The 21,263-nt window shown below is 49.0% G+C and overlaps 1 protein-coding gene across 1 annotated transcript; it reads left to right on the top strand.

Moving 5' to 3' along the window:
- The first annotated feature begins 17,110 nt into the window (after window positions 1-17,110).
- On the top strand, window positions 17,111-20,709 carry LOC125539098 (patatin-like phospholipase domain-containing protein 4). Its single transcript, XM_048702466.1, has 7 exons — window positions 17,111-17,669; window positions 18,011-18,154; window positions 19,047-19,119; window positions 19,241-19,346; window positions 19,448-19,544; window positions 20,102-20,197; window positions 20,285-20,709. The coding sequence occupies exons 1-7, from the start codon at window positions 17,163-17,165 to the stop codon at window positions 20,423-20,425; spliced, it is 1,164 nt and encodes a 387-aa protein (XP_048558423.1). The 5' UTR covers window positions 17,111-17,162; the 3' UTR covers window positions 20,426-20,709.
- The last annotated feature ends 554 nt before the right edge of the window (window positions 20,710-21,263 follow it).

Here is a 21,263-nt window from a genome sequence, read left to right on the forward strand (position 1 = left end):
CCAGACGCACGCCGCCCAGCTAGGTCCCCTCGGGCCTGGTTCATCGCGCGTCTCTCCCCGAGCGGAGCCAAGGTACGAAGGCCGTTTGAGCGTCAAGGGGGACTCCTGAGCATCGTGACTCAGGAGCCTAACTGGTCACGTAGCCCCTCACTCTGTGGCCCCGTCCTGGTTTCCGGTCGGGACCAACGCTGGGTGAGTCACGCGCGCGGCCGGGCTCTGCAGACGTAGAACGGTAGATCCACCCGCATCACACCTCCCTACTTGTTGTTCGTGCGCCAAGGGGGACTCCTGAGCATTGCGACTCAGGAGCCTAACTTGTCACGTGGCCCTTCACTCCTTGGCCCCGTCCTGGTTTTCGGTCGGGACCAACACTGGGTGAGGCATGCGCGGGGCCGGGCTCTGCCGGCGTAGAACATAAGCAAGTAGGAAGGAAAAGCGCAAATTTCAAGGAATTCAAAAGCAAATATTACAGTCCACACTGTTATCTCAATGCCAAACACAAGTTTAAACGCCTCCCCGAGGCATGATACATGTGCAGGAATTAAAGGCAGGACAGGAGCCGCGACGGAGTCACTTGTCGGCGGTGGAGCAGCGCGGATTGGGTACGCCTCGCGGAGCGGTGGGGTCAGCAGCGCCTTGCTTCGGCTTGGTGTTGAAGGCCCGGAACTTCCCCAGCAGGGCCTCTGCGCGACCCTTCACGGCCTCGGCAGCGGCAGCGGCACGCTCGCCACTCACTGGCTCCAGCAGGCTGTCGAGGTCGACACCGGGATCGCGAAGGTAGATGTGGGTGAGGACCCGCGTCAGTGCTGCAGAAGACAGGACACGCGCCTCGGCCTCGGCCGTGGGGCCAAGGCCAAGGGCGACATCTTCAAGAGCGTGAACCAGGAAGGGAAGCAGCTTGGCGGGGCCATCCTCGGCGCCAGCCAGTGGGCTCTCCAGGCCGCTGTCGTAAAGCGTCCTCAATGAGGAGCGAGCCCTCGCCTCCATCTCCGTGAAGGCCACGCGGTCCTCGGCAAGAACCAGGGCCTCGTTGTCCAGGTTGGCCTTCCTCGCCCCCAACTCCTGCTCCAGCGCGCCTAGGCGGTCGCGGCGTTTCCTGAGCTTGACCTCCCTCTCCTTGATAGCCGCCTCGCGAGCCTTCATGCCTTCTTCCTGCTCTTGGCGAAGGCGGACCTCGTTCGCGAGCTGGTCCCGCAAATCTTGCAGTTCACCCTCCAGCGCCTTGCAACGTCCACGGACGTCGACCACCTCCCCCAGGGCTGCGTCACGAGCAGCCTTCGCCTCAAGGATGGCCTGCTTCTCCTCATCGCATGCCGTCGAGGCCTGGACCAGCACCGTCCAAATCGAAGCGTCGGAGCGAACCCATCCTGAAGCCAGCTCCAAGCGCCCGGCCACCAAGCGGGGGTCGGCGCCAAGAAGATCCTGCCGCAGTCGGTCCAGCTCAGCAACAGCACGATCCAGAACGGCAGAAGGACTCGGAGAGACAGCAGTCGGTGGAGTAGGAGGAGAAGGCGGCAGCGCGGCCACAGCATCCTGAGGCGGAGTCTGCCGTGCCCCGACAGCTGTAGTGGCGGCGGCAGGCAAGAGCACCTCGGGAGCCACTTGGGCCGTGGGGGCTGAGCTCGCCCCAGCCGGCTCAGCCAAGCCTCGCGAGGACGATCAGGCAGGGGAAGCCTGTGCGTCGCGGTCACCCTCCTTCGCGGGCAGAGGCGCTGCCACGGATGGAACCTCGGGAGCTCCCTTCGGCTTCTTTGCTGCGGGCGCCAGCCTATCCAAGAGATGCGGACGTCAAGCCTCAGAAGCAGAGCAAGAAATAAAGGCAAGAATCGAATGCTTACGGGTCCTCACCAGTGAGCTCAAGCGGCCTCCGGCCAAATTTGAAGCCTGAAAGCCGGCTGGAAGGATCAACCTCGGGAAGCTTGGAGGTGGAAGGTGCGTCTGCGGTCCGCCCCGGGGCCGGGGCGGACCCGTGGGAGATCAGCCCGGTCTTGTCCTTCTTCAGGATCGGGGGCGAGCTCCCGCCGTCCTGCTCGTCGTTGTCCTCCTCGTCGTCTTCGTCGTCATCCTCGTCGTCATCGCTCGGAGAGAGGCGGAGAACGCGGGACCTGCGCCGGGGGAGGGGAGCCCTCGACTCTCCGTCAGTCGCCTCGGAGTCAGGCCCTTTTCCCCGCTCCCCTCCTTCCTCCTCTTCGCTGGAGTCGTCGGAGGGCACGTCCACCGATTTCTTGGGAGTTTCCACGGGCACGGGCCCATCCCCGTTGAAGACGGGCATGGACTCCACTACCTGCTCCCAGTCGTCGCGGAGGAACAAGGGCGTAGGAGCGTCCGCCAACCTCACCACGTCGCCCCCGACCAGAGATTGGAGGACCACAGCCAGATCTCCGTCGGCTAAGGCCGCAGGGCTCGGATGGGGCCTCCACATCGGAAATGAGTACTGCCGAAGCGGAGCCAGCTGGTGCTCCAGGAATTCCCTCAGCAGCGACGCGCCGGTCAGCTTCGCCACCGCCATATTGGCCGGCCTCAGATCCGCGTCCATCTTCTCCAACATCAGCTTCGCGCGGGGGTCCGTGAGCTCCGCTCGACCCCAATCGCTGGAGCTCGTGGGCTGCTCCATGGGCAAGATCAGCCGAGGGTGGATGCGCCCAGCATCCACCAAGACCCACTTGCTCCTGAAGCCCTCAATCCTTTTCCCGGGGTTCGAAATGGCAATGGCGCCACCGTACGCGACAAAGCTCGCGCACGCGGAAGCAGTACCATGAGAGGTCCGGAGGTAGAAGTAGTGGCGCAGCAAGGCCACTGAGGGCTGCACCCCTACGTGAGCCTCGCAGTAATAGGCGAAGATTGCCAGGAGAAGGACGGAGTTGGGGTGGAGATGCAGGGCTTGCAGCTTATAGTGGCGGAGGACAGAGAAGAAGAACTCGGAGAAGGGAGGCACCAGGCCAGCAGCAATGGCACTTACGAAGAGCGGATAGAAGGTGCTTCCTTGACCCTTAGGGGTGGCGGAGCCGGCTTTAAACACCTTCGCCCCGTTGTTGCCCCGCGCCGTCGCCATCCGGCGCAACCGGGCAAGGCTCGCCTCCGACACGTTCGGCGGGTCCAGGGCAGACGAGTACCAAGCTACGGCCGGGGGCTGACGAGGCGCCATGACTTCCTAGGTCACACGGTCGGAGTGGATCTGGAAATTTTGGAGGAAGGAAGGAGAGGCGCAAGAAAGGGGATCTGAGCAGCAACCGGGGAAAGCAAGAAGCAAAGCCTAGGTGGATGCCGCTCCTTTATCAACTCGCGCGGTTGCTAAGGCGCCCACGTCCAATCAACCGCCACGCGGCGCCCAAGGCCGCAGGCTGTTAGGGCCCGCGGCGCTTCACTCTTGCCCTTCCGCCTCCCTGCACGGCCAAGCCCAGGCGCGCCTTGGGCCCCGGGGCTACTGTCGGTGTTCTGGGAATGGGGGTCCCAGACTTGCCTGCCTGCGGCGTGGATCAAAGGGGGGCCCAGCACGGCCCATCTTCACCAACACAAACCCAAGACCCTCGCGAGGGGCCAAGCCTCGCGGGGCGGACGACGCGGAGCTTCCTCAGGCACGGCCTCGTCAGGCTGGCTCACGAGGAGGCGGAGAGACCAAGGCAGGATGCCTCACGAGGTGCTTGTGACGCAAGCCATGACGACCGAGGGCGCCAGGCGGGTGCCAGCCCACGCTGTGTCCTCCTTTCCTCTTTGGTGTAAAGGGGGCAAGCGCAGCCGCGGAGTACCGAGGCATCACGCAAAGGTTGCCATTTCGGTGCAACGAGACCAAGACCAGGAGGACTACGAGACGGAGGTCACCGTGGAGCCCAAGACGGCGTCATCACTAGAGCTTTGCGCAGGCGAAGACTACTTTTGTCAGGATAGCTGATACTAGCTGCCCTCTTCAAATTAGCCCGCCATTGTTGGCTCCCTTCCCGCTCGATATTTGGGAAGAGGACCAGGGCCTGTATAAATAGGGTCAGCCACTCGCAAGAGAGGGAGAGGAGAAAAAAGAGGGAAGAGAAGGGGGTTCGAAGGAAGAGGCTCTTTAGAGAGGGGTTTCGATCAGAAAGAGAGAGAGAGAGAGAGAGAGAGAGAGAGAGAGAGAGAGAGAGAGAGAGAGAGAGAGAAAGGTGACTGAACTCCTCCCAGCAGTTCATCGCCCCAACCAAGAACAGACCCTCGCGAGGCTGTTCTTCCTTGTATTGTTCATCATCATTAGCCCAAGAGGCAATCCACCACACCACACACTGGAGTAGGGTATTACACCACAACGGTGGCCCGAACCAGTATAAACCATGTGTCTCTTGTGTTTTTCTTTCCTTAGTTTAGATCCTAGCAAGGCGGAGGGGTGCAGGTAGGTAGGAGGCGAAATCTCAGCGCGCACCCCAGTGTTCGAACCTCAAGGGTCTGCCGGAACCTGAAATCTGACAGATCTATACATTTTTCTCCCCCTTTGGAAACAAGTTACCAAAAAGTTCAAAAATGCATAGTGCTAAACGACTCTCGGGCTTGATTTTCGGGAGGTGGTGTAGAGAGAAATCCAAGGATGAAGGCTTTCGATGAAGTAGTTGGAGTTGATGGAGTGGCTGCTGGAGGTGGCACTGGAGCTGTGGCTGCTGGTGCTGACACTGAAGCTCGAGCATCTGAGACTGGCACTACAGCAGACCTTGGACCTCATGGCACACTCTTGAAAGCATCAGTAGTTGACTTGCCCTTCTTCTCCTCTGCTTCCTCCTGAAGTTGCTCAACTGCAGTCTGAATCTCAGTCACCTTCAGATCAAGATCATAGAATTTTGTTTCCACAATCCTCTCCAGGCTCTCCTGATTCTGAGTCAGGGTGGCCAAGCCCTTCTCAATCCTCAGTGTAGCTTGAATTAGATATCCAAGTTGATCTTGCTTGCTCTTCAGGAAAACCTGAGATGCCGCTTTAGCAGTTGGAATCCTTGCAGCTTTCTCTGCCCTTGCCTTCTCTCTCTTCTCATGTGCTTGCACAGATGATGGATCTTCCTCAGTCATTACAACATTATTGTCTTCAAAATCAGGGTAGATGGGCAGGTGCTCCTTATCCAAAAGATACTTGTCTGTGCCCATCTTTGAGTTGATGAGCTCCTAAATTTGTGGGGCATACCCACAACTCCTCTTCTAATCAGCTGTTGTCCTTTTGATTGTCTCCATAATCAGACTCATGACTTTAAATTTTTGAGGCACATCAAACAAATGTAGCAAGTTGATGGCATGTCCTCTGATCATCTTGTGATCACCTAACTTGGGTAGTAGTGTGTGTCTGAGGATCCAATTTTTAGTAGGCAGACCAGACAACAAGTAGTGGACAGATCCAAACTTGTGAGTATCCAAAGCAGCATCTGGGATCTCTTTGTACATGTTGGCCATTGTGTTGTGGTCTTTCTTATTCTCATCATATACATCCAAGTCATCTTCATGCTCTGCAGGGGCATTGATCAACTGAGCCCATCATCAACAGAAGATTGGTACCTAGTACCCTCAGACATCCAAATGATCTTCCCATCTGGATAGAAATAGGCAGTGGAGTAGAACTGCATGATCAACTCATCATTCCACTTGGTGAGCTTCTGGGCCACAAAGGTATCAACTCCACATGCCCTGAAGCTGTCATAGACACCTGGATAGTGATCCTCATTCTCCTTGATGTACTACCAGTCAACCCATCTCATTTCACACACAATGGGCTTCTTGTCAAGCAGGATTGTCTCATAAAAGTCTTGCATTTCCTTGGTGCGAAATTTGTAGTCCACAATAGTCCTCCTCCTGACAGCATATGGATCGGATTGTCTCCATAACCTCAGTCCTGCATCCTTCCTGATGTGCATGTCTTCTGCCACAAGGTGAGTATCATTATGGTTAGGAATTTTGGGCTTCAACTTCCGCAGAACATGGGATTCATCATCCTCTTCTTCAGTAGCTTCAGGCACTGGGGCCTTGTTTTTCTCCTCGGCAGGAATGTTTCTAGTGCTTCTCTTGGGTTTAGGATTCTGAGCTGGAGCAGTAGCCTTGGGAGCAGCTTTGGGCTTAGATGGAGAAACCCCTGATCTGATTGCATCTCCCATGAGCTTTTGTGCTTTGGGTGCTGGTGCAACATCCTCTTCCTCTTCATATGAGCCTCTCATTATTGATGATCTGCCAAGCACTCTGGCAGTGGTCTTCTTGACCCTTTCCTTCCTTTTCTTCCCTTCTCCAACTGCCTCTTCAGTTGGCTTGGAGGTTTCAGCAGTGGATGCTCTGGCCTTAGACATAGGAACTCTCTTTGCTGGTGCCTTTTTATGCATCCCTGGCTTAACTGTAGCAGCTGAGCCATACTCCTTTTTCAGCACCTTTTTCTTTGAAGTGGCCTCATCCTCAACAGCCACATAATCTTCATCCTCTGAATCAGAAGTTCTCTTCTTCCTTGTTCTGGTTGTTGCCTTTGGAAAGTTACTTAGAGTGCTCCTACTTCCATCATCAGAAGAGCTGGAGGGACTAGTTCCCTCACTCATCTGGACCTGTTCTTCAGATTTGTTCTGGCTGTCACTTTGGTCAGACATCTTATAGGCAAACTGTCAGCAGACCCTGTGAATAGATTATAGATGAGGTAGAGAAGATGAGCATCACAAAGTAAAGGAGTTTTGCAAAACAATTGAGTCAAAAAGGTTAGTTTTAGTTCTCTACAGAAGTGATCTCGGAGACTCGGTGATACCGAAGCAACACTTGGAACCTAAACTAGTGAACTCGGTAGGGCCGAGTCACAGTTCGGTGGCACCGAGATTGCTAGGGTTTCACAGAGTCCTGAACTCGGTCACACTGATTTGCACGTTTCGGTCAGACCGAAGAGCGCATGTGCAATGGCCAAGGCCGAATCGGTGAGACCGATTTCTGCAGTTCGGTCGGTCCGAGATGAGCTCTGTGGAGAGCTAACCCTAAAATTTTCGAATCAATCTAGACCTAGGGAAGTTTTAGCTGGATGGATGAATCTCAGTCGTGGCAAGAAACATGGCATTGTCCTCGTGCTAGGAATCGGAGTGAAAAAGACAGCACAAGGGATCGAACACTTACCCTAATGCGGCGGGTGTTCGCTACGGCGGCAAAGGTGGAGCAGATTGCCATTGACGGCGGTGGAGACCAGCAGTGGGAGGTCACTGGCGGCGAGAAGACGATCCGGAGACCCGAAGAGGCAGAGTAGGTTATGCACGGGCGAAGGGTTTCGGAAAAATTTCCAAAATTTGGCCCGTCGGTATATATAACCTGACCCTGTCAGTGTGACCGAGTGGAACAACTCGGTGGCACCGAGATGCAAAACTGCAGGCAGTTACTGCAACTCGGTGTGACCGAAAGGTTCTAATCGGTTGCACCGAGATTGAAAACCTAGATCAACTAAGTGATCTCGGTAGGACCGAAAAGGATGAATCGGTCAAACTGAAATACACAAAGAGGTTTTCGAAGTTTAAGTCTATGACGAATCGGGAACTCCGAGTGCTCCTCACACAGAGTGGTTCGAATCTGACTTGATCAAACTTTGTGATGTAGCATGAATAGAGTTTGAGACGAGAAAAGCATAGATAGCTAGAGGGAGTTCTTAGGCATTCTTGTCCATCCATTTGGCAAAAGAGAAAAAACCAAACAATCAAAGCAACAAATGGATGTCCTCGAATGAGACAAATATGCATTCAACATGCTCACACAATTAAAATGGCAAATGAAATATGTGACGAAGCATGCACAAACACTCTAGCATCTATCAAGCAATTGGCGATGACAAGGTCATCTATATATGAGTATATTGACTTAGGAGTCAAATGAGAACATTTGATCATAGGCCATACTCATCGTTTAAGCACAAGTGGGGTTACCACTTTTACATAGATCAATGTTGTACTCACACCATTAGAGTTGCTTTAACTCAATTAATTAGAGTAAAGCTCCCCCTAGATGTGATATCCCCCCCTAAAAGGGATCAATTAACCTTGGGTTTTGTTGATGATGACTTCATGTAGGTGTTGAAGATGTGGATGCTCAATATTGATGTAGATCATTCGGAGCAATCCTTTGGAGTGAGTTGCACTTTCAATACCTACATGGGTTAGTCTCACAAGGAACAAACAAGGATATCCATAGACATAGAGTGATGTGTACACAAGATGATGTCCATGGAAGCATTAGGTTACCTTGTCCCTTGTCTTACCAACAAGAGGGTTTGTGACTCCTTGAACTAGTGCAAGATATGGAAGTTGTTTGCACTTGTCCTCGCCAAAATGATATGAGTGAAGTATGTTGGCGGAGTCACCCTCAAGAACTCTCTAGTTCTTCTTCTTCGGGATCCACACCATCTTGATGGGAATCCTTGGAGTTGTAGTCGTACTTGATGAAGTAGAACTTGACGTAGTCTTGGGAACCCACTTGACCAAGGCCTTGGGTGCTTCCTCGATTGCATCAATCTCCTCTTGAAACTTGTCCTTGCCTTTTTTCTTGTGGTCTTGTGGTGGAAGATCATCTTGAGATTGTGTTCCTTTAAAAGAACTAGGTCATACTTCTCTTGTTGAGGAACAAACTTCGTCTTGGGGTATTGATCTTCTTCCCACTCAACTCCATTAGCATTGAACTTTCGTTCAAAACCAACACCTTGATTCTTCTAGTGTCTTCCTTGCTTGCGTACAATTTCCTCAAATTGCTTACTTCTGGCAAGGCTCTTGTAAACACCTTTCTCTATAATTCCCTTCAATAAGCTATTTTCTTGCTCAGGTGTAACTTGTCTAAGAAAATTATTAGTGGAATCAAGAGAGCTACTAGAAGCAACAACATTGGATTTAGCATGATTGTTGTTACTACTAGACGAAGAATCTTTCTTGTTTTTGTTGCTAGATTTAACTTGTGGCATGTAAGTAGACAAGAGTAAATGCTTGGCAATATAAGAAGAACTTTTCTTGTGAAGATCATCATTGATTGCCTTTAAAAATTCATGTTGTTGCTCAAGGTTGAGCTTTTCAAAGCGTAGCTTATCATGAGTCTTTAAAAGTTCTCAATGATCTTCCAAGGTAGTTTCATGAGTTAACTTAAGAGTGTTTAGTTCTTTAGTTAGACGCTCAATCTCCTTCTTATTATCGTCATTCGTTTTATCTTGATTATCATGATTAATATCAAGCTCATCATAGTTTTCATAACTAGAGTTGTCAACAAGTAAATCATCATCTCCTAGCAAGTCATCTTCATCACTATTGAAATCAACATACTCGGGGTGTGTTACCTTTGGACTTTTAGCCATGAAGCATCTCCAAATTCCTTCATTTGGTGAGTCAAATATGTCGAAGGAGTTGGTTGTCACAAGTGCTAGTCCGGCAACACCTTCATCTTGAGTATATTCGGAGTCGGAGTGATAACTTTTTTCGGAGTGATTGTCGGAGTCGGAACCGGATACCCACTCACCAACATGAGCTTGATGTCTTGTTTTTGTGTAGCTCCTTGATGACTTGTCCTTCCTTTCCGAGTCCTTGCTTCTCCGAGAGGGTCTTCGTTCATAATGATCATCTCTACTCCTTCTCTTGGGAGAATCTTCTCTGTAGGGGGCCATACATTCATTGGAGTAGTGTCCAGGTCTTCCAAAATTGTAGGACCTTGACTTGGAACTTCTTTCATTGCTTCTACTCTTGTAGAACTTGTTGAAGTTCTTCACCATTAGACTCAATTCTTCATTGAAGGTTTGCTTCTCACTTGATGATGTGGGAGCATCACACGTGGCTTTGTAAGCACCACTTGACTTGTTGTGAAGCTCTTCCTTATCCTTGAGTGACATCTCATGAGCAACAATTCTTCCAATAACTTCCGCTGGCTTGAGATCTTTGTAATTGGGAATCATTTGGATCAATGTGCACACGGTATCATATTTTCCATCCAAGGCTCTTAGGATCTTCTTGATGATGAATCTATCGGTCATCTCTTCACTTCTTAAGACGGCAATCTCATTTGTGATGAGAGCAAGCCTAGAGTACATTTCAGCGACGCCTTCACCATCCTTCATTTTGAACTTGCCAAGCTCACTTTGAAGCACATCCAATTTGGATTCCTTGACAGATTCGGTACCTTCGTGCATATCAATCAAAGTATCCCAAATTTCCTTTGCATTCTCAAGACGGCTGATTTTGTTGAATTCTTTGGGGCATAATCCGTTGAAGAGAATATCACAAGCTTGAGCATTGTATTGTAGCATCTTCAACTCTTCCGCGGTAGCTTCACGGTTTGGTTCTCTCCCATCGAAGAATTCACCTTGCAAGCCAATGCACACAATAGCCCAAACGGCGGGGTTATGTCCAAGAATATGCATTTTCATCTTATGCTTCCAACTAGCAAAATTTGTACCATCAAAGTAAGGACCTCTATGGTGGTAATTTCCCTCGCTAGACGCCATACTCTCCTAGGTTGTGAAACCAAGGCTAAGACCACCAAAATCTATGGAAATCAAATCAAATGGAGACCAAAGCTCTGATACTATTTGTAGGATCGAAAGTATGTCTAGAGGGGGGTGATTAGACTACTTGACCAAATAAAAATCTAGCCTTTTCCCAATTTTAGTTCTAGGCAGATTTTAGCAATGTAGCACACGTCAAGCAATCAACCTACACATGCAATTCTAAGAGTATAGCAGTGGAAAGTAAAACAATTGCATATGAAGGTAAATGGAGGAGTTTGGAGTGTGCAAACGCAATTGGAGACACAGAGATTTTTGGCATGGTTCCGACAGGTGGTGCTATCGTACATCCACGTTGATGGAGACTTCAACCCACGAAGGGTAACGGTTGCGTGAGTCCACGAAGGGCTCCACCCACGAAGGGTCCACGAAGAAGCAACCTTGTCTATCCCACCATGGCCGTCGCCCACGAAGGACTTGCCTCACTCGGGTAGATCTTCACGAAGTAGGCGATCTCCTTGCCCATACAAACTCCTTGGTTCATCTCCACAATCTTGACGGAGGCTCCCAAGTGACACCTAACCAATCTAGGAGACACCACTCTCCAAGAGGTAATAAATGGTGTGTTGATGATGAACTCCTTGATCTTGTGCTTCAAATGATAGTCTCCCCAACACTCAACTCTCTCTAACAGGATTTGGATTTGGTGGAAAGATGATTTGAGTGGAAAGCGACTTAGGGAAGGCTAGAGATCAAGATTTATGTGGTTGGAGTGGGATATCTTGACCTCAACACAAGTGTAGGTGGTTCACTCTCAGAAAATATATGTTGGAAGTGTAGGCATCTTCTGATGGCTCTCTCCATAAATGAAGAGTGGGTGGAGGGGTATAAATAGCCTCCACACAAAATCTAACCATTACACACAGATCACCAAACTCGGTGGGACCGAACATGAAATTCGGTCAGACCGATTTAGTTCAAAATGTGAACATTAGGATTTTTGGTGGGACCGACATGTCAACTCGGTGGGACCGATTTTGTTAGGGTTAGGGCATAACGTAATCTCGGTGAGACTGATTACACAAACTCGATGAGACCGATTCTGGTCATGGACTAACAGAGAGTTGGTCAGGCAAACTCGGTGGGACTGATTCGCTCATCTCGGTTGGACCAAAACGTTACGAAAGGGAAATGGAGAGTTTGCATTGTAATCTCGGTGGGACCGATCACTCATCTCGGTTTAACCGAAACGTTACGACGGGAAACAGAGAGATTACAATCCCATCTCGGTGAGACCGAGATCCCTATCGGTGAGACTGAAAAGACTAGGGTTTCTGGCAGTGGCTATGTCAACTGAACTCGGTGGCGCCGGATAGAAAGTTTCGATGGGGCCGAGTTTGACTTTTGGTTTGGGACATATGTGGATGTGAGAAAGTAGTTGAGGGCTTTTGGAGCATATCACTAAGCACTTTGGGCAAGAAAGCCATTAGGCAACACCTCATCCCCTCTTAATAGTATTGGCTTTTTCTATGGACCCAATGTGATCTTGGATCGCTTAAAATGAAAAGATGTAGAGTCCTGAGCTTTGAGCTTGAGCCAATTCTTTATCCTTAAAATTTTGAGGGATCCACTTTTCTCATCCATGCCATGCCAATCACTGAGCTTTCCTGAAATGTTTATCTTTAAGTAGCATTAGCTCAATGAGTTATATGTTGTTAGGAATTACCAAAACCACCCAGGGATAATTGCACTTTCAGTTTTATATTTTTTGGTTGTTGCTACAAATCATATGGATGTTGATTGCAATAAATCCTCCTCCTCGGGGGCCATCCGATTAGGCGCATGGGGCCTTTCAATCATAGGCTTCGCAACTCGTCTTCCTCCTCTCGCCAGACATCCATGAGGACCCCTCTCGACCTTGGTTGTCCTCAATCGCAGCACCTCTACGACCCTGACGATGTTGCATCACAACACCGACGATGATGCATTAGACGTTGACATTGTCGACAGCATATGCAGCAACTGACAAAGCTCCAGAAAAGCACCGACGGCTATGGTGAAAGCTCCAATGCAACTCCGGAAATCTCAAACGCAACACCGACGCGTCCGGTGAAGCTCCAATGCAACCTCGAGAGGACTCCAAAGCAGCACTGACGGCTCTGGTGAAGGTCCAATGCAACATATGACCCGTGGTCGTGGTCAAGTTGCTGTGTTGCAGCACCGACAGGAGTCGACGAGCGACACATCGCATCGTCGGCAACGACTGCCCGTCCCCTGCGTGTTGAGTCACAGGAGTGCGCCACGTATCACCCCACGGGGTTGCAACATCACAACGGGGTGCGTGGCGGGTTGCAGCAGGTTGTGGGTGTCGTCGCTCCTCCTGTGCCGCAACAGTGTGGGCGGATGAATGAAGTTTCCATGGGAGCCAGATATAGGGAAGCGGGAAAACAGGAGTGAGGAAGTCGCGCGGAGGAGAGAGGCCGAGCGAAGAGATTAGGCTTGAGAGGGAAGCGATCGATGGTCCAAGGGACACTTCTCGAGCAACATGCGTGCGATGTTTTTATCTGGTTGAATACAAACGTTTTCCTTATTATTTTTTGTTTCTCTCTCTCTTCAACCCTGCGCAATCAAATGCATGACAGACATATAAAGTGGAAAGTGGAGGAAGCAACTAATCAGCGAGTACTCTTTCAGAAACCCCCGCAAGGGTCACTTTTGATGGGCTGGGAGCACGCCACTTGGCGTGCTCTCAGCCGTCGCCACGCTCTGAGTGCTTCCTCCGAATTTGTTTTTAATTTTTCTGTACGCGTTTTCGGTTTTTAGATGTTTTTTTTCAAGTTTTTTTGCTTTTTGGTTTTCCCCGGGTTTTCTTAGGTTTTGAAAAAAAATGCGCGAAAAAGGTGTTTTCCTTTTCGTGAGAGGCACAAATTTTACTTCTCGTGTAAGCACGGATTTGCTTCCACAAGAGGCATAGTCTTGCCTCTTGGGAAAGCAAAAAAACATTTTTTTTCTTTCACAAGAGGCACCGATTTACTTGATTTACTTCTCGTGTATGCGCGGATTTGCTTCCGCGGGAGGCATAGTCACGCCTTGAAAAGGAAAAAAGACATGTTTTCATTTTTTCCTTCCCTGAGAGGCATGTATTTACTTCTCGTGGAGGCACGAATTTACTTCTGCAGGAACCACATTCATGCCTCTTGAAAAAAATGTTTTTTTCTACGAGAGGCACGTATTCACTTAATGTGGAAGCACGAATTTGCTTTCATAAGAGACACGAAAGAGGAAAAAAACATGCTTTCGGTTCAGTTTTTTTCCTAAAAAATGTTCGTTGAAACCTATCAATCTGTGATCTAGTTTTGAAGATCTCGATAAGAGGAATACAACGATGAAAACGGTTCGAGGTTTGGACGCACGGTTTAAGAGATAAAATTTTAAATAAACAAATCTACAAAAAAGAGAAAACTCTCATGTTGCGACAAATGATGCACTCGCAGCCTGGAAAGATGGGAGGAACCTTTGAAAAGAGTACTTTTTAAAAGAGTATTGTTAATCATTTACCGTGGAGGGTATGGTTGTGTTCATGACAAATAGAGGCTCAAAATACGTCCACCAACATTTGAGAGGTTAAATTAGCCCGACCCGGCTATAGATGCCCTTTATTTCTTTTTTGCGGGGAAAAAAGAATTCTCATTACTCAAGGAGGCTTCTCAACGAGAGCCAGGTTTACAACAAAATTCATCCCGGGAGTAAGCCAGACTGCTGTGCACGGAGTGCTACGGCCATAGGCGGCCAGCTCATGACTAATCATGTTCTGCAGACGGCTACAAAGAGTAAAAGAGATCTCCCTAGCATCGCTTCGAGCCAATCTACGAATCTCCTCTATAAGTGCACGATGTGATGATCTATCCATCTCGCGTGCTGTAATCATTGACACCGCCTCCGCGCTATCCACCTCAACCAGAATAGGTAGGCTAGATTGGTGCAAGGCCAGCTCCAAGCCTTCTCTGCACGCTGCTAGCTCCGCCTCTAAAGCGTTGTCGCATGTACGTAGCTCCCTACATGCGATGTAGATGATCTCGCCTCTGTCATCACGCAGGATCATACCTCCTCCCGCCGCACCTGTGGCCGCTATGTAGCTCCCATCCGTGTTCAACTTAACCCAGCCCAGCTGGGGCGGTACCCAGTGTGCGCGCACCTTGGGCGCCGTACTTTCTAGAACGCGTGGTGGTGAAGGCAGGACCATCATCTTCCCTTTCTCTAGGTTACCATCAGGATGTTGCTGTATGCACAAGAGTGAGTTGATGTATCTGTGCAAAAAGCGTCGAGAGGCTTCGGCAGTGGGTGGCGCCTTATCGTGTGTGATCTCATTCCGAACATGCCATACTCTCCACATGGTCATGAGCACCACCAGTCTCGCCGTCTCATCCAAGGGGTCCAGCAGTGAAAAGATCCACTCTGGGCCAGTGCTGGCGATGGCCTCCACCTTGGGGATGTTCCAGTCCAAGGCCATAACTCGCCAGAGCTCTCTTGCCAGGGGACACCTGCAAAGCGCATGGAATCCATCCTCGCGTTCAACACCACACAAGGGGCAAATGTCTGTAAGCTCGAGGTGTCGCGAGGCTTTATTGGCCCAAGTAGCAAGTGAGATGGTGACGACTCTCCAAGCGAACACGCGTACCTTAGGGGGAGCAGGGCACCCCCATATGATCTTCCAGATGGCGCGACGACCATCCGATGCCCTGCTCACGGCGGAAGCCGAAGGACGCTCGCGCTCGTCCATGGCCAGGCGGTAGGCGGACTGAACGGTGAAGATATCGTTCCTCTCCGGTGCCCATGCAATAATATCCTCGGTGACGCGGGTCGACATACGGATACTGTTGATGACGTCGACATCCGCAGGGAGGAAGTAGCGGCGGAGCAGGTCCATGCGCCAGGACCCCTCGCCATCCAGGAGCTCCGCCACCCTCCTTAGGCGGCACGTACCCTGCAGGGATATGGGTTGGCGTGATGGCTCCCTAGGCAGCCATCGGTCTCGCCAAATGCGGATGTCCTGCCCGCCCCCGACGCGCCATATGATGCCCTTTTTCAAGAGCTCGGGGCCGTGCTGGATCGCCTTCCAAGTCGGAGATGCATTCCCGGCGAATACCGTATCTTCGAGGCGCCCGTCGTGATAGTACCGTGCCTTGAGAACCTGCGCACACAAGCTGGTAGGATTAGTTAGCAAACGCCAAGCTTGTCTCGCTAGGAGCGCCTGGTTGAAGAGGCGGAAATCTCTGAATCCCAAACCACCTTGCTTTTCTGAGCTTGTATCCTTGGCCATGCTATCCAATGTGTTTTCCGCTTGCCTTCCGATGCCCCCCACCAAAAATTCCGGACCATTCTGTTCAGATCATCGCAGACAGACATAGGTAACTTGAAAACGCTCATAATATACGTAGGGATGGCCTGAGCTACTGCCTTGATCATAGTCTCCTTGCCAGCCAGAGAGAGGGTATCGCCCCACGCAATAATCCTTTTCAACAACCGGGACTGCAGATTCTAAAATTTACCTCGCGACATGCGACCCTCGGGCGTTGGAAGGCCTAGGTACTTTTCCTCAAAGGTAACAGTACCAATATGGAGAATATCTCTCACCACGTCTTGCATCATGGCTGGACACGAAGTGCCAAACAGGGCACTACATTTAGACGGATTAATAAATTGTCCAGTGGCCTTTGCATATGTATTTAGCACTTGTTGGACCTTTTTAGCTTGGTCTGCATCTGCCTTGAAGAAGAGCAACGTATCATCTGCGAATAATAAGTGAGACACTCCCGGCGCTCTTCGACATATTTTTAGCGGGGTATAATCCCCTCTTTGCTCTCCATCATTCAACAATGTAGGTAGACCATCAGCCACAAACAGGAACAAAAACGGGGACAAAGGATCACCTTGCCGTAGCCCGCGTGACGGTGCAAATGATTCCAAGAGGGTTCCATTGAATTTCACTGTATATCTCACCGAGGTGACACAAGCCATAATCCAGTCCACCCATCGGCGAGCGAAGCCCATCTTTTTCATCATTCGCTCCAAGAAGATCCAGTCCACCCTGTCATAAGCTTTTGATAAATCCAGCTTATATGCACAGAAGCTTTTGCTAGGGTCTTTCTCCTGCTGAATAAAGTGGAAACACTCAAAGGCAATTAGTGCATTATCTGTAATCATCCTTCCAGGGACAAATGCACTTTGTTGAGGAGAGATAATATTATCCAAAATAGGTCTCAGTCGATTCACCAAACACTTTGACACCACCTTATATATGACATTGCATAGGCTTATTAGACGAAACTCAGTTAGCCTCTTCGGGTTATCCACCTTCGGGATGAGAACAATGGAAGTGTCATTCATCCCCTTAGGCATGATCCCTTTATAAGAGCGAGGCTTAACCAATCACATGATCCAAATTGTATCCCACTATTTGTGGTCTTTGATTAATATAAATTTTGATCTTTTTTGCTAAAAAAATTAGAGTTTGGCCGCAACTGGCAGCCGTGTGTGGCACAAAACTCGGATTAATCTGCCGCGTGCCAAAAAATAAAATCTAGGGTTCATGCCGCAAGAACATCATAATATCCGTGTCTTCTGAATTTCACTGAGGTAACGTGCGTCAAAAGAAAACAAATCTCATCTTTTCTAATCTAAAGAAAAATTGTGTGATATCCACGCACAAAACGACGACATAGAAGAATCCAAGCTTACGCAGCACCGTATGCTTCGGGCGAGCGCACGCGGCCTTCTCGTCGGCCGCCGACGAGACCTCATGGCCTCCCTCCTCGCCTTCTCCTCCTCCGCCTCCGGCCCCCCGCCCAAACCCTCGCCGTCCCACACCTCTCCCCCTCCGCCCTCGGCTTCCTCCTCCGCACGAGCGTCGCGCTTCCGCCTCCTGCTCGCCCGCGCCGCCGCGCGCCGCGACCCCGAGCCGCCGCCGCAGGCCGAGAGCGAGAAGAAGTCGATTGCGGTGAGAACGGGGGAGCTGTTCCTGGGTCTGAGTGCGCTGTTCATCCGCGCGGGGAGGGGGGCGGCGCCGGTGGAGGAGGTGGAGCAGAGGGAGGGGGTGTTGTGGGAGCAGCGCCCGGAGGACGTGGAGGCGGAGCGGCAGCGGCAGCGGCGGGAGGTGGCGACAGCGAGCCCCGGGTTCAGCTTCTCAGCCGCCGGGCTTCTCTTCCCCTACCACCTCGGCGTCGCGCAGTGCCTCCTCGACAAAGGCTACATCACAGTACGCATCTTTATCCCCCACCTCATCGCCATATCCTCATGTGCATCCATACTTTCTGTACTGTATAGCTCGGACAAATTGTGATTTCAGCCATTGTTGTGCCTGGTGCCGACAAGCAATTGAGCACCTTTTGGGTTAAAATACATGTAGCTTGGCTGTGTCTTGATCTCATGCTACTTTGTACTAGGTGGTGGCAGGGCATGCGTGGTTATGCATGGGAACTAATATACCTGCGTGCTCATCACTTATATGTGAATGTGACTTAATTCCACACTTATATTCGTCTATTGTAGAAACCTTCTTATAGATTATTTCTTTTCCCTTTTTGGCATATGCATTAGGAAAGAACTCCGTTAGCTGGCTCATCAGCTGGTGCCATAATCTGTGCAGTGATTGCATCCGGGAAGACAATGCAAGAGGCTCTTCAGGTGACCAAGATTCTAGCTGAAGACTGCCGGAGTAAAGGGACTGCCTTTCGCCTTGGGGTATGTCTTTTGTTTATTTTTGTAAATTACTCCCTCTGTCCCACGACACATATTTTGGAACGCAGGGAGTATATGTTTAAGTATACTGACTTACTGAGTGCTGTATGGATAAATTATGGTAAGGTAAGGGAGCAAATGACCTGGAAAAATGCTTGCAGTGAAGTATTTTCCTCTGAATTGATGAGTTGTGTTTTCTTTATGAATCCCTTGCATTGTTCTGTTTTGTGGTGTTTATCTGTTGAAGTGCAACATTATGAATTGATTATTAAAAAGATTAAGATGCTGCAAAACTGAATCGGTAGCATCAGCAGTGCATGACCATGAGACATGAGTTACCATGAATTTTGGTGACTAAAATGGACTGTGACAGAAACGATGTGGAACGCCTGTTTGTTTACTATGTATGCATACACTGTTTTAATCCTTGAGCTCTTGGTTCTGTAAAAAAAATCTAGTAAAAAAAATCAAAACCTACTGAGCTATGAAAATTTAGCTCTTCAAGTTATATTTGTCATATATCATTGGTTGCCGGATGCCAACTCTTGACTCGAGTACCTGCGTGTAAATTATAGGCAAAACTATGCGAGTCATGGCTTATTTATGAATAATTTTCCAACTGAGTTGGGAATGTGTTGTAGTATTATAGATTATCTCATTTTTCAAATTTTGGTTTGTTTGGTGTTTGCTGTACTAACTCAAGATTAAGTTCATGTTTTCATCTACAAGCAAAGTAGTGGCATAAAAGGGTGATGAATAACCTGCCATCTTGTTATACGCCCTTAAAAAAAAGCTGAAGATCAAAGATATTATGTCCAAGCACTAGTTCTTACTTGTATTAGCTGGTGAACTTTTACAGGTTTTCACCATGTAATCCCGTGCCCTTGTTGTGCAGGCTGTACTCAAGGATGTTCTAGAAAAGTTTCTCCCAGATGATCTGCATATCAGTTGCAACGGAAGGATCCGTGGCAAGCTCTTTATACTATACAAGTGTTGTATCTTCATATTGTCTATGTGCATTTTCTGCTATTTTGATCTCTGGCAACTTAGCTTAGTCATTTTCAGAAAACTGATGTTCTTCTCATACAGTTGCTATTACTCAGTTGTCCTGGAGGCCTAGGGGCTTACTGGTCGACCAGTTTGACTCCAAGGAAGACGTCATTAGTGCAATTATTACATCTTCGTTTATTCCTGGGTGAGTATCATGCTAACCTTTCCTAACACTGGATTTGTGTATTTACTATTTAGTTATATTTTGCTTAATGAAAAGACAATTTTTTTTTGTTCTTGTTTCAGATACTTAGCCCCCAGGCCTGCGACTTTATTCCGTAACAGGCTGTGCGTTGACGGGGGCCTTACATTGTTTATGCCACCCACTTCTGCTTCTGAAACAGTATATCTACAACTTCCTTTTGCTGTTCCTAAAACATTAACGTGGTCATAAGCATTGTTAGTGTCGTGCATGCTATAATTTTTGGAATTTAGGGTACTTTTAGATACACAATTATCTGGAGCCTTGTCTTCATTTAGTTCTTCTGGGAGGAATTTTCTTCCTTTCTCCCAACGATGAAGACATCTCTCCTTCTGTTTGATGACCTGCCATTGAAAGGATGTTGCTACATGTGTTTAACTCACAGTATTGTTCTTTGCATATTCTTTCTCAAATACACTTGTTTATACTCCTTTATACTCGTAACCATACTTAACTCAAATACTATCTATATTTTGTGCCTTTCACACAAGCGCTTCTCCTCCTTCATATGAGAGCACGGGCATAAGTTTGCCTGATATTCGTCCTCACTTGCGAGCTGAGGCTTTTGTTTGTACATTCTGTTACTCTGTTTTCAGCACCATTCACTGTCCACTGGTGGAACCAGTCTACTGTAGTATTCAGACCACATTTTGGTTTAACACAATGCTCATCACTGACTGGTATGGCTGTTACTGTAGGTTCGAATCTGCGCTTTCCCAGCTGGCAGACTAGGACTCCAAGGGATTGGTATTAGTCCAGACTGCAATCCGGAGAACAGAGCAACTCCCCGACAGGTAGCAGAAATTCAAATGTACAAGTTCTTGCAACTGTCCATGGTTTTGTTCTAAAACTTGCCCTCGGTGCTCTTGAACGAATTCCAGCTGTTTAACTGGGCTCTGGAACCTGCTGAAGATGAAGTTCTCGATAAATTGTACGAGCTTGGGTACCAGGATGCAGCTGTGTGGGCTGAGCAGAACCCTCCTGAGTCAACTGTGAAGATTGAGCAGCTCGGTACAGATTGAGAAGGCCTGGAGCCCCGGACAAAGTGAGCATCTTGGTCCTTTTTAGTTTTGACGTAGACATCTAGATTTGTCCTTGTTTGGTTGAAAGATGTCAATTATTTTGTTCGCTCAGAGGTTAGCAGCCTCTCGTAAATTTGTAATATAAGTGCGCCTGTATTTCTAAAATGTACAGCCTCTTGGCTAGGTTTTATAACTGTACAATTGTAACTACAACCAATTGCTAGAGCTTAGCACTCCCTCCAGTTCTTTTAATTTGAAAAGGCAGAAGCTGTTCGAGCGTAGTATTAATACTTTTATACTCCCTATGTAAACTAATATAAGAGCGTTTAGAGTACTAAAATAGTGATCTAAACGCTCTTATATTAGTTTACAGAGGGAGTAATAGCTAGGATGTGTGCTGATTCGTCTAGAAGCATTTTCACATTATAAAAAGTTGAGATTTTATAATTATGTTGTCTAATTTCACTTTGAACTAGATATTGTGACATTGTGACACTTTGAACAGGATTTCACCAGGAGGAAGACCCCCGGTCTCTGCATTTGGGCGATGCATGCAGCCATTTTATTAATTATTCACAAAAGACCTTACAAAGAAATACAACAGTAAGTCTGAGTCACGGTCTAGGCAACGTCTGTCGTTACTCCTATCCAGTTAATGAAGGGATGCTGATAGTCCAGGCCTAATATCACAGACCTTGCAGCCAAGCCTAACATATAAGACCCGAGGCCCCAACCAAGCCACTTGTCCGGGATGGGGCACACACCGGTCCGACGCTCTCTCAGAGGCCGCCGCCGCCAACTGCCGCCCCTCCATCCTCAGAGCTGTAGGTCTAGCTGC

The sequence above is a fragment of the Triticum urartu genome, chromosome 2 (genome assembly GCF_003073215.2).
Source record: "Triticum urartu cultivar G1812 chromosome 2, Tu2.1, whole genome shotgun sequence".
NCBI classification, from domain to species: Eukaryota; Viridiplantae; Streptophyta; class Magnoliopsida; order Poales; family Poaceae; genus Triticum; species Triticum urartu.

Bases quoted from the DNA above. Each gene is read 5' to 3' on its own strand.
- LOC125539098 (XM_048702466.1), top strand. From the start codon at position 17,163: ATGCTTCGGGCGAGCGCACGCGGCCTTCTCGTCGGCCGCCGACGAGAC. The intron at 18,155-19,046 runs GTATGTCTTTTG...CTTGTTGTGCAG, and splicing joins GGACTGCCTTTCGCCTTGGG to GCTGTACTCAAGGATGTTCT. The intron at 19,347-19,447 runs GTGAGTATCATG...TTCTTGTTTCAG, and splicing joins ACATCTTCGTTTATTCCTGG to ATACTTAGCCCCCAGGCCTG.